Here is a 12657-nt window from a genome sequence, read left to right on the forward strand (position 1 = left end):
GCGAATAAAAACTGTAAAAACAAGCTCAATGAGGAATTCAGGACAGTAAAAATTCCTAGGGTTTGTTCCAATGCCTTCAGATATTTACAGATGACACGGTCCTGGTCAGTGTCATGGTTCAAATACAATAATCTGGATTTAACCTCTGAACAACTGAAAAAACTAAAACAAGAACACCTGATGATATGCTCTGAGCAAACAGTACAACCACTCCCAGTCCAATTTTTTATCAATGAGTCATAATCATCAGAGTTTTTGTCATTCAAATTCCTGATAAGGGTGTAACAACAAATCCCCAAATCCACAGGAAACAGCCGACCTACAGTGCACGGTCACAATGCTTGTAGATCTGTTATTTTAGGAGTGCAACTCAGAACTGCATTTGGATCATGATTCCTGGTTCTATTTCGGAACCGTCACACGACTGTACATGAAGCTGGAGGTGTAACGTCCAGTACAACCAGAACCATCTGAGTCACTGCTCAATCTGCCTCCCCAGCACACAACATGACGATAGGAATATTATTCTTATTATATGGTAAATGGTATCAATTATGAGAAAATGACACCACAGAAATCTCTGCCTCTAAAATACGGATATACCAGACTGAAAGTGTTGGTGAGGGTTGAGCGATGACCTAACAGAGTCATCGTCATCCGGTCTCCCAGCGTGATGACTCATTCCTCATAGCTTTCATAATGCCATGGGATCATTTTGTAAAATTAGACAATAACGTGGACATAGACATACTTTACACGTTAGTTATTATTACAAAATTGCTATGAAAGGATACTCATAATCTATATCTGACAACATTGAATACCTGTAAATCTTTCTTCAGGTGAGGATGTTAGTCCCATATGCAGACTTTTCCCATATTTACTGTCAATTTAAGCTAAATCAAGGCCTCCCGGATAATAATATCAAGGCATAATGGTGCTTGTATCTTTTGACAGACAGATAAACTATTTATGCTGTTAAGTCTACTGGTGAGTGGCCTTTAACTGTTTAAATATGACACGTCCTTAGGCTAGCGTTTGAGATATGTTTATAGGACATTTGAAGGGATGCAAATTGGATAGCAAATCAAACACTGGGCAAATGGCTTTATCTTTTAAATGTGTTAACATACACCTTTTTGCATAAAATAATACTGCTACAACGACTACTACTACTACTAATAAATAATAATAATAAAATATGGACATTTCAGACAGTTTTGAGTCTGATGTATAATTAGAGGCAGGGAAATATGACAATTGGGCCATATCACTCAATGCCTGAAGATGACTTACATTTCACAACAACAAATAAAATGGCAACAAGCCGTTTACAACATACTGTAGGAAGTGTTGACATGAGGTTGTTGATGAGTGGAGGACAAAGGGTGACCGTGACTTTACTGTCATAACGTGTCAGTCTAGAATGTCCTGCCTGACCAGATCTGATCACTCAGTCTCCTTTTAAATAACTTGTCAAACTTATCAAAAGGCCCATCATATTGTGTTGTTTGATTACCTTAATATTTTCAGTTCTCACTGCACTTTATATTTTCATGTTTTTATTGTTGTTTTGAAAAAATGTCATAAAAATGTTTTTATTATTAATTATGACATACATTTTCATAAATGTTAAAGATTGTTTAGGCCTTCAATAAAATCCTTTCATACAGAACCTATAGATTAGATGTGTTTGCTAGTAGTCCATTACTGTACATGTAAACAGTAAATCAAACCTCGGTTCGAAGTGGAGTGGTGAATCTGAGCAGCGTGCGTGCGTGCGTGCGTGCGTGCGTGCGTGCGTGCGTGTATGTGTGTGTGTGTGTTGAGTGTGCCTGGCCTGCACAAAACAGCGCCCCTCCTTTAACTAGTGTGTTGTGTGTGGCCACTCAAGGTATTGCCAGGCTACGGACACGGCCAGCCAGCCACCCAGCCACCCAGCCACCCACCCACCCAGCCACCCACGGACATACCCACGGACATACCTGTCTATTGGGAGTGCTTTCACCACTCCAAAAAACATGTAAACTGAAACCCACAGAGGTGAAAGGTCACACAGTGACCACTTCCTTTTCTTTTTCTTCTTTTTTTTCCTCTTTTACCACTTCCTTTTCTGCAAGTAAACTCTTCTCTTGCCATGGTTTCTGCCTACTATAAACCACTATCAAAAAGGCAGCCCTATTTTGGGCATTCAAACATTTTCCAATATATTCAAAACAAATGTAAAAAATGCATTGAGAGCTTTTGGATTCAGCTATTTTCACACGACACGTTACGCGACAAAAATAGGGCTCAAGTGGTCTACTGACCATGCATGTTGCTAGCTACTACCAGCAGGGTAAGAGCATACATACTATTACTGCTATTTCTAAAAGAGGAACAGCAGTTATATACTGTAGCCCACAGAGCCTCACACAGGAAGAACCCCACAGTTGTAAGAATAAGTTGTGAATACGTTTTCAAACGTGCCATGGGACTATAAAATTTGGATATATAGAATTTACCAGACGATTTTCATCGAACACCTCCAGCAGAAGACGATGATTCCTAGGATGAACCTAAAATATAAAACAAACATTACAATACATTAGGGGTGCAACAGTTAATTGAACAAATCGATTTAATCGATGATAAGAATAGAATATAGTAAGAAAATAATCCAGGCCTACATTACATTGAAAAGTCTAGGTCTACACAGTAAGGTGCTTTGTGTTAATTTAACTCACAGCAACATCTCAGACTATAATTCTGAAGTGATGGATTACTCTCCTCCACACACATATAATCTAATTCAAAGAGGTGGCTGCTCACTGCTCCTTAGGACGGGTTAAATTCAGAGGACAAATATCCTTAAGGGGACAATAAAGTACATCAAATCAGATCTAATCTAATCCAGTCATAACGGTAGAGAGTAGATTTGGCAACAAACTATAGCCAAATACTGTTAAACTGAGCTTAATATGCACTACAGATTGACACTGGAAGCAGCAATAACAGCTGAGGAGAAGGGGGAAAAACGTTTTGCTATGGGAAAAAATACCCTAACCCTCAAGAGTGTATCATAATCTCTATTCTATTATAATTGGGTATATGACAACAACATGTTTATACAGTAATAACTTGAAATCTTTCTTCAGGTGTGTTCAGATGTTAGTCCCATTATAATGCAAACTTTACCCATATTTACAGCTGTCAATTTAAGCGAAATCAAGGCCTCCAATATCAAATAATATATCAAGGCATAATAAGGGTGCTTGTATCTTTTGACAGACGAATAAACTACTTTGTGAAGTCTACTGGCGAGTGGCCTTTATCTGTTGAAATATGACACATAAGTCTACTGGCGAGTGGCCTTTATCTGTTGAAATATGACACATGTCCTTAGGCTACCATTTGAGACATGTTTATAGGACGTTTGAAGGAGCACAGATTGTATAGAAGGCAAGTGAAAAAATGCTACAAATAGTGGCAGAGGGCGTTTAAAACTACAGAGATCATGCAGATTTTACCTTGACCCAAATACGACGACACCTAACCCAACCACGAAGGGAGTCTGTTTCCATAACTATACTATATTTACAGTGTTCATTTAACTCTGAAGAGTGGGTCCATTTGGTTACATTTGTACACTCTTCAGAGTTAAATTAAACCTAAGGATTTTACTGCGTGTAAGCAGTGTGATCTTTAATGCTTCTGACTCTGTTATTGTATATTATACAGTAAATGAATTGGTGTATATTAATATATTTATTTTTAAATGATCATAATTTCATGTTGGCGGTTATGGTTATGTTACATTAGAGGAAATGGTTCTCCTAGTAAAGTAAAACATACTCATAGAGACTATTTTCCAGGGCTCAAATCTATTGATTTATTATATTTATAATATATAATCTTTTCCTATAGATGTTCCCTTTTAGAAATTCATTATATATATATATATATATATATATATATATATATATATATATATATATATATATATATTAGGGCTGTCAGTCGATTAAAAATTGTAATCCCATTAATCGCATGATTGTTCATAGTTAATCGCACGATTAATCGCAATTAATCGCATATTTTGTATTTGTTCTAAATCTACCTTAAACAGATATTAATACTCATATCAACATGGGAGTAGACAAATAGCCTACTTGCTTTATGCAAATACAGCATATTTATTATTATTTGGAATAATAACAAATACTGTCCATAATAGGCCTAACAAACATAACAACTTGAGAAAATATCTGCTTCCATTAGGACAGATTAATAGTGAAAGGACCACCGCTCATCGAGGTGCTGCATGCCTGAAGGTCTATGACCAAAAGCTTGCACTTTATTTAACTGAAAATAAAGAACATGATTTTGCACACTTTTGAGTGTGCGGAGGCTCCCTTAAATCTTTCATTAGGACAGATTTAAAATAAACTTGGCATTCAATCACTAAACCGCAGCATCCCTATTCTAAGGGGATATTCACCAAAAGTAGCAGATTTACAAGCTCATTACAAGATGCTACAAGAGCTTGTAGATCGGCTATTTTTGGTGAAGAGAGTTGGTGTATAAATATAACTCAAGTACAGTGCAACTCAGGGGTGTTTTACAAAGCAAGCATGAGGCATTAGAGGGGGTCTGGCAGGCACTGTATAAAGGACGTAGGCTATTATGTGCTCGTGTACAAGTTGGAGCACTCCTGTTCTTGGGAGCGTGTGTGTCTGGGGCTCGCGCTGTCTACAGATGTGCCGTTTCAACGCTTCGGTATTTGATGCACGCGACGCCGTCAGCGGTGATATTGTGGTTGTCTGCTGCAAAAATCTCTGCCGTTTTGTCTGTCTCATACATAGAGTTATGGGGTCTCATAATATGACTAGCCCTGCTGCTAGCCGCATCACACACTGACTGACTGTTGTCAGCGCATTCGCTTCCTCACTCTCTATACTACGGAGCGCACCGAGGCTCAAACATCAGCTGCGTTAATCGCACGTTAAAAGGATTGTGAGTTAACTAGTTAATAGCGCGCTAAATTCGACAGGTATAATATATATATATATATAGACGCACTGGGAGGCAAACTAGAGCCGGAAGTTCCATGGAACCCATTGGAGTCAATGAGAGCCAGCTGGACCAGCTTATGAATAAGCAATATTGTAATGATTGTGACCTTTGACACTTTGTGAGCTTGCAGAGCTGCTATTTGTCGGTGAAGATATTGGTAGGGAGGGAAAAGAGAAGGGGACCTTGTATAGACCCCTGGGGGACTCCAGTCAATATATTGTAGGGATTAAGTGGTTAAGCTTGTTCAACCTTAAGTGCATTCCATCGAACATCCGGCCACGGTTTTCCTCCCAGTGCCTGAGAACACTGAGAATACAGCCAGCTAGAATTGTCAAACCAAGAAAGTGACGTATCTGTCCTCTCCTTCTTTTCATATCCTTAGTTCCTAACAGAAGCTCATTAGTTGTAACCAGCATGATCTAGTATGAGAGTGATGCCACTAGTGTTGACTCCCATTGTAAGAATGGAATGCAGAAATGGTCATTCTACACTACAGTATCTCAATGGGATAGTACCAATGTTTGGAACTATCCCATTGAGACAGAGTGAGCAGCGAGATTAAAATGTTACGCGACTCTCTTCTTCTACACTCTGGTTGTTACATAATAAAAGTGTTTGCTTTGAATTTAACTTACACCCTGACAGAGGCTCCTGATGAAACGTGTAGGTGTCAGCCATAATAAAGGCTTCTTAACTTTTGTTGCACGAGAACAGTGAGTGCCTTGTATTCTTTGCAACCTACTTGAAATGAGTTGTCTGTTCGGCTTCTCATTCTGTGAAGAACCCAACATAAAGGTGATACACCATGCATTTAAAAAGTATTTATGTCATATTGTTTATGTCCCAAAAACGTTTTTCAAAAGGTTTGAGGCTAAATTACCACTCCTGAATAGAGAGCCTCTCATTTGTGAATGGCTCTCAGAGCATTTTCAGCTGCAGTACCACCTTTGGCCTGAACTGCGCCACCCCCCCCCCCCCCCCCCCCCTTCCCAAAAAAAAATCTTTTTGAAAAAAAAAAAAAAAAAAGTGTTTTGAAAAAGAAAGAAAAAATGTTTTTTGAAAAAAAAAAATCTTTTTGAAAAAAAAAACTTTGGAAAAAAAAAGAAAATAATCTTCAAAAACGTCCGTTTATGACGTCACAAACGGCAGCAAATCTGGACAGCCTGTTTTGAGAACCCGTGGGATGCTTTTAACCTCCACCTTCCCAAAACCAGAGAAAGACACAACGGTCTGAAATGGGACTTTGTGAGGATAGAAGGTGCTAGTGGGACCCCAAAAAAAGGTTTTAAAATAGGAAAAGTGAAATTTCATGGTGTATCACCTTTAACACCTTCTAAGCCACGGGGAGCCCCTTAATGTTAAAACCGTACTATATCGCACATCCCCCCAGGGACTCTCAGCCACGTCGTACATTCCCGGACTTTGTCTTTAAAACCGGAATAAAAGCTTTTGATCCGAAAATCGGCGATCGTCTAACCTTCCCTAGTCACCACTCGTGCACTGATACAGTAGCTCATGCAGACCGTGCATGAAGCAGAGGTGACGTCAGCGCCTCTCCTTCTCCAAGGCTACTCCCAGCCATCCGTTTGCTGTCTGCACACTCGAGCTCCTACAGCAGCCATGCTTGGGGCTATGCTAGCGAAACTTTTCAGTTCTGTTCTTCAGTCACACATGGACTATTTGCGGGGACATTTACGTGAAAGGATCGCGCACGCGAAACGCACGGGGACATCGACGATCGGCCAAAACCCCCATTCTATCCCAACGGAAATCGAGAAAATCATGGTGAGTTACTGGCCTGGGGAAAAAAAAAAAAGAAAAAACAGCGGCGCTGTTCAAGATGGAGGGGCTGCGGGGTCATGTTTATAAACATAATATTATGTCTCAGATCACAATACAATAATAGAAATGTCACGGCTAATCTACCAACCACCATTCTATTTCGGACGTCAAGGTGTTAACAATGGTAGTCAGCTAAGATACCAGCAGAATATTGGGAAGTGCAATTTCATAATCTCTGATATCTATACTATAATTTTGCGAATGTCTGAGTGAGTGTCTGTCTGTCTGTCTGAAACAGCGTTTCTCCTCAGTGGCTGGAGCAATTGATCTGAAATCGCATCACCATTAGCATATGAACACACCTGACATAACTGTGAAGCCCGAATTTCATTTCTCCCAAATTAAAGCTGTTTCTTAGCGTTTTCTACTGTCTGTTGCCAGGGTTACGGTCTGTTCCTCCAGGCCATGGGATCAGCTCCCTCTCTCACAGTTAGGAATGCTCTCTCTCTCTCTCTCTCTCTCTCTCTCTCTCTCTCTCTCTCTCGCTTTCACCAGGTGCGTTTGATGTGTGTCTCATCTTCCAACGGGTAAATAAATATACACTCCTCCATGAGCTGCTCCTTACATGATGCTCTCACGCACGCACCAGTTACAGTAACTTTCCCCACAACCCACACTCTGCCAGTGTTGTACCCGAACGCGTTCAAAGAACGATCGTTCATGAACACGTTCATATTTTGGGCGAACGTGAACTGAACGTAATTGTTTTCGCTTGATGAACGATATTGTCGAACGCGGTCATTCTGACGCCCGTGAACGACGTTCGTCGGCGTTCGTCGGCCGTTCATGCGGCGGTCCGCGCCTCCGCGGTCGTCTGTCCTCTGCTCCTCTCGTCTCTCTTTTCATTCACATGCTCCAATAGTAGGCACTGCACACAGCTCCTCGTGAACGTTCCTCCGTTGATATGCGGTGCTGTCTGCACTCTGCTGCTGCACTGTGAATCTCCTCCTCGTCTCGCAAGCCTGACTGACTATACTTTGTCCTATGTGTGTTGCACGGCGAAAATAGCTGATCTGCAAGCTCACAACGCGTCACATCCACGAGACAACGTGAGCTTGTAGATCAGCTACTTTAACCAACGCGGAAACATGCTGTGCACGAGAAACGTCTGCCTTCTAGTGGGGTTCCTTGTGTGTCATTTTTTGTTTTGTTTTTCTAGTGGGGTTCCTTGTACATGTAATTTTTTGTTTTTATTTCAAATGTGTGTTAAAGTTTCTTTCACTTCCAATTTGTAGATTATGGTCTATAGAACAATTTTGGTTAGAGTGTCAAGACAGTAGATTGAAGAAAAATATATTTTTTGCCCTATTTCCAAAATGACCAAAATCGGAATTGTGTTTTTTGAACAATGTCTTAGTTTTCCCACAACTGCTGTGTAATATATATATTTTTTTATTGCTATATCAAGTCAATACTGTGTGGGGAATCAATTGGAGTCAAATATTTGTTTTGAATATTATGATATTTCACACAATGAGACAATAACATGGTTATTACATTCAGCCCTTCACAATAAGGGTGCAGGAATACTGGGAACTAGGCAGTGGGCACATAAATATTGTGGGCACCTCAATGTTAAGTTGGATGAAATTATTGCTGTGTGTGGTTCTATATGGGCTGAGTCAATAATTTTGACAAATAATAGCATGCAGCAACGTCTAAACATTTATATATAGACCTTTATATATATATTTTTTTTCCTTTTTTTCTTTTTTCCTTTTTTTTTTTTTTTTTTTGAATAGCCAAAAGTATAAAAAAAATATGGTTAAAAAAAGAACTAAAAAAGAACTATGTAGTTCATTTTGGGGAACCATGAACTTTAGTTCATAATGGGGAATTATGAACTAAAAATTAACTAGTTCATTTTAGAAGTTCTGAACTTGAACTTGAACTAGTTTGTTTTTAAAGTGAACTTTCCCAACACTGCACTCTGCACAGTATATTTTGGAGCACACATCTTTGAACGGGTAGCCATTAAACGAAACGGGTATTTCTTACATTGATGCTCCTACATATTATCATGCAAGCACCAGTTACAGTTACTTTCCATCCCTCATATACTGTATGCACAGTGCACATCCCATACCCCACACACTGCACATCATTTTGGTAAGGGCTAGTCTAACATATAATTTTCCGAATGTCTGAGTGAGTGTCTGTCTGTCTGTCTGAAACAGTGTTTCTCCTCAGTGGCTGGAGCAATTGATCTGAAATTGCATCACCATTAGCATATGAACACACCTGACATAACTGTGAAGCCCGTTTGTCACTTTCACACATCATATGCTGTATATTAGCATTTTTAGGGTGTATCTACTATCTATTCTGCATCTAGCATGAGGCATATCTATTCTGCATCTAGCATGAGGCAACATGTTTAACCAGCTCTGTGTGTGTGTGTGTGTGTGTGTGTGTGTGTGTTTGTGTGTGTGTGTGTGTGTGTGTGTGTGTGTGTGTGTGTGTGTGTGTGTGTGTGTGTGTGTGTGTGTGCAGGCAGGCGGGTGTGTGTGCAGGCGGGTGGGCGGGCGGGCTGGGGGACGACGACACAGTATCTCTGTAGCCATTAAACAAAACGGGTATTTCGTACATTGATGCTCCTACATATTATCATGCAAGCACCAGTTAAAGTTACTTTCCATCCCTCATATACTGTGTGCACAGTGCACACCCCATAACCCACACACTGCACATCATTTCGGAGCTCATATCTTTGAACGGGTAAGGGCTAGTTGTTGTTAATTTTGCAGAACTGTATTAGTTTATCTGGAAAGGTTAAAAGGGGAGTGTAGCAGTCTCTCTGCCAAGGAAAAGCACAACAATAGAGCCCAAGATCTAATCTGACAAAAATAATCTGAATTAAACGCTAACCACAGTTTGAGCTAGCTGGACTTCCTTGTAGAGACTGACCGAGATGTTATTGTTTTACACAGGCACAAGCGCTCATAAAATAAATATGTAAGACATTGTAAGCCTACATTTAGATCTACCCCTGTAATTTAGCAAACTGATCAATGTACTTTAATTTTTAATAAGCTTTATAGCAAGCTGATAGCACACAATGACATGGAATTAATGTTACAGACTTAAAATGGTGCTTTTTTTTGGGTGCATAGCTTGCTAATGGCACAGTTCCTTCTTAGTTACATGTAATTCCCGGGTAAATACAGTTTGCCCGATAATGTAATTAGTAGGCATAGATTAGTGGTGGAGAGGGCATCTGGGAATTAAAGGTTGCTGGTTGGCCCCCCACTCGCCCTGTCTATGTATCGACGTTTCCTCTGGGACACTTAACAAGACACTTAACCCCTAACTGCTCCCTGGGCGCCATGCTAATGGCAGACTCACTGGGCACAAATAAACCCCTCTTGATTCTTGACCACCTCTCAAGAAAGAGACCACCGCTGTTTCTTTCTCGAATAATCAAGAAGCAAATTCTTTGGACAGCAATTTCGGTTTTATATATCAACGAATCGAGAGAAAAAAAGTCTGATTAACCACTTAAAGCCCTATTTTATATTTGGCCGTGCAAGGATATCATGCAAACGTACCAAAAGTAGCAGATCTACTGTACAAGCTCACAACATTTTGCATCGTGATGCGTTGTATTTTGATTATCGATTATTATTATTTTGAAATGATTACACAGATTAGTTTGATTAACTGTTGCACCCCTAAAGCTTTAATAATAGATAATACAAATAAAATAAATCACTCACTCTGAAATAGAATTCTTCATTCCATTTTGGGTCCAACGTCTTCAGATATGCAAGAAGAAATATAAATGAATGTTAAATACCAACCCAGTAATACTAATAACCCAAAACTGCAATTTCTTTGTCAGCCGATACTCACCTTCTTTTTTGTTTTAGTCTGAAGACTTGTTAATTCTCCATTGATGGGATCATAGAGGGACAGTCTGACATATGGGTCACTGCAGCAGCAACAACAACAACAGGCATAGTTCAGAAACATTAAAACAAAGCAATAGGTTGCAGTAGAATATTGTTTCTGACGGGCTGAAACCTCCATATTCTACTTTTTCTTTTTCATAAATTAACGTCCTACTTGATCATACTACAGCGTCACACAAAAGTATTAAAAGTAGCAGATACAAAAGCTCAAACAGCAGCGCAAAACGACACGTATCGAGCTTGTAGATCTGCTACTTTTGCTGTTTTTGAATTTGAATCGTGAAAAGTAACAGTTTTGGACATATGATAATATATAACTGCATGTACATGATATACTGTATATGATCATACTAGAATAAACGATACAAATGTTTGTTTTAACATAGAATATAGACTTACCTGGCTCCAAGTATATCTTTCTTGGCCAGTCCGATTCCAGCAATAAGTTTCACTCTCAGGATTCTAGAGTCCTCCTTAAATGACAACAAAAATGGCATTACTTAATATAAAATAAAAATGGCTGATGTATACTATAATCATTAGGCCTGGGCAAGCTGATGAATGAAAACCAGAGTAATTTCCTACTTCAAAGTCAACCAAGCATACAGGTTCAGTGATAACAATCACAGCCCGTAGCGACAGTACTTGCTCTTTCAGCCTATGCTAGAAAAATGTCTTGAAATGCACCATGGAAATTATAATTATTCTGCATTTGGAGGCATTTAGGTACACAGTCTTGTACCAATGAGTTGAGTTGTGTGTTTTCTTAGCATTTTACATTTCTGCAAACCACAGAAATGTGCTGACATTTCTGAACCAAAAAATATGTTTCTATCAACATTTTCTAGATGCAGACTAAGTTACAGATTTTGACCTGTAGTGTTGATAAGTAAAATAAGCATGTTTATGGTTTACCAATAGCTGTGACTGTACTGTACTCGCATGGGCAGATGTCCTGACTCTCCGACCTAGTTCGGCAAGCCTGTCCAAACCGGAGGTTATTTCTGACATATTGTTAAGGCTAAGTCTATGTCCAGTCTGTACACTCACTCATGTGTTATTTTCCCTGCTGAAGTGAAAACGGAAGGCGCTCTTCTAAAATGCTCATCCAATTAAACACCCAAAGTTAAACCTTTTTCAACTCCCAGTGAAAAGATAAAAACGCCATTCTTGACCACACTGGTCACACTGCTGGTGTCACCCAGCATACTGTAAATTCACAGTGCTCCCATTGAAAAGCTCATTTTCTGTATAAATTGTCAAATACTAATTTCTAAATAGATTATAATAATGGGAGCATATCTATGTTCCCCAGGTTCTACGTTCCCTGGGTTCTGTGTTTCCCGCCCACCTAACCCTAACCATTAAAGGAGTAGTTCACCCCCAAAATGACTTTTTTTCTATTGATTACTCCCATGGGGACCCAAATGCATTCGGGTCCCCAACCGGAATCAATGGGGGTATTTACAAAGTCTCCATGGCATGAGTAATCAATAGAAAAAAGGTCATTTTGGGGGTGAACTACTCCTTTAAAGTTATGCTGCTCCAAGAAACCTGACAAAAATGACTTTTACCCATACTGTGGTGTAGACAGTGTACTGTATCTGCACAAGATCTAACAACTTAGAGCACCTTGAACATTGAACCCAGTGTCCCTATTCTGGTACAAACATTCAGCACAAATTGCCCATTTCCAAGCTCACAACGTTTTTAGTTAAAATGACAGGGGGGGGGGCTGTTGTTGACATTCAGTTATCTCCTGGAATCTCCAATGTTGGCAGCCCTGGTGTGTGTGTGTGTGTGTGTGTGTGTGTGTGTGTGTGTGTGTGTGTGTGTGTGTGTGTGTGTG

At 39.6% G+C, this 12657-nt stretch overlaps 1 protein-coding gene across 1 annotated transcript in view; it reads right to left on the reverse strand.

Moving 5' to 3' along the window:
- The window catches only part of nedd4a (NEDD4 E3 ubiquitin protein ligase a), a 56170-nt gene that overhangs the window by 42522 nt on the left and 991 nt on the right, over positions 1-12657 (reverse strand). The window contains exons 2-5 of the mRNA XM_080730517.1: positions 11208-11281; positions 10750-10828; positions 10614-10652; positions 2505-2558 (exon numbers count right to left, since the gene is read on the reverse strand). Coding sequence (XP_080586643.1) covers positions 2505-2558; positions 10614-10652; positions 10750-10828; positions 11208-11281 — 246 coding nt within the window. The remainder of the gene's footprint in view (positions 1-2504; positions 2559-10613; positions 10653-10749; positions 10829-11207; positions 11282-12657) is intronic.

Source organism: Nannobrachium achirus, assembly GCF_963921795.1.
Source record: "Nannobrachium achirus genome assembly, chromosome: 7".
NCBI lineage: Eukaryota > Metazoa > Chordata > Actinopteri > Myctophiformes > Myctophidae > Nannobrachium > Nannobrachium achirus.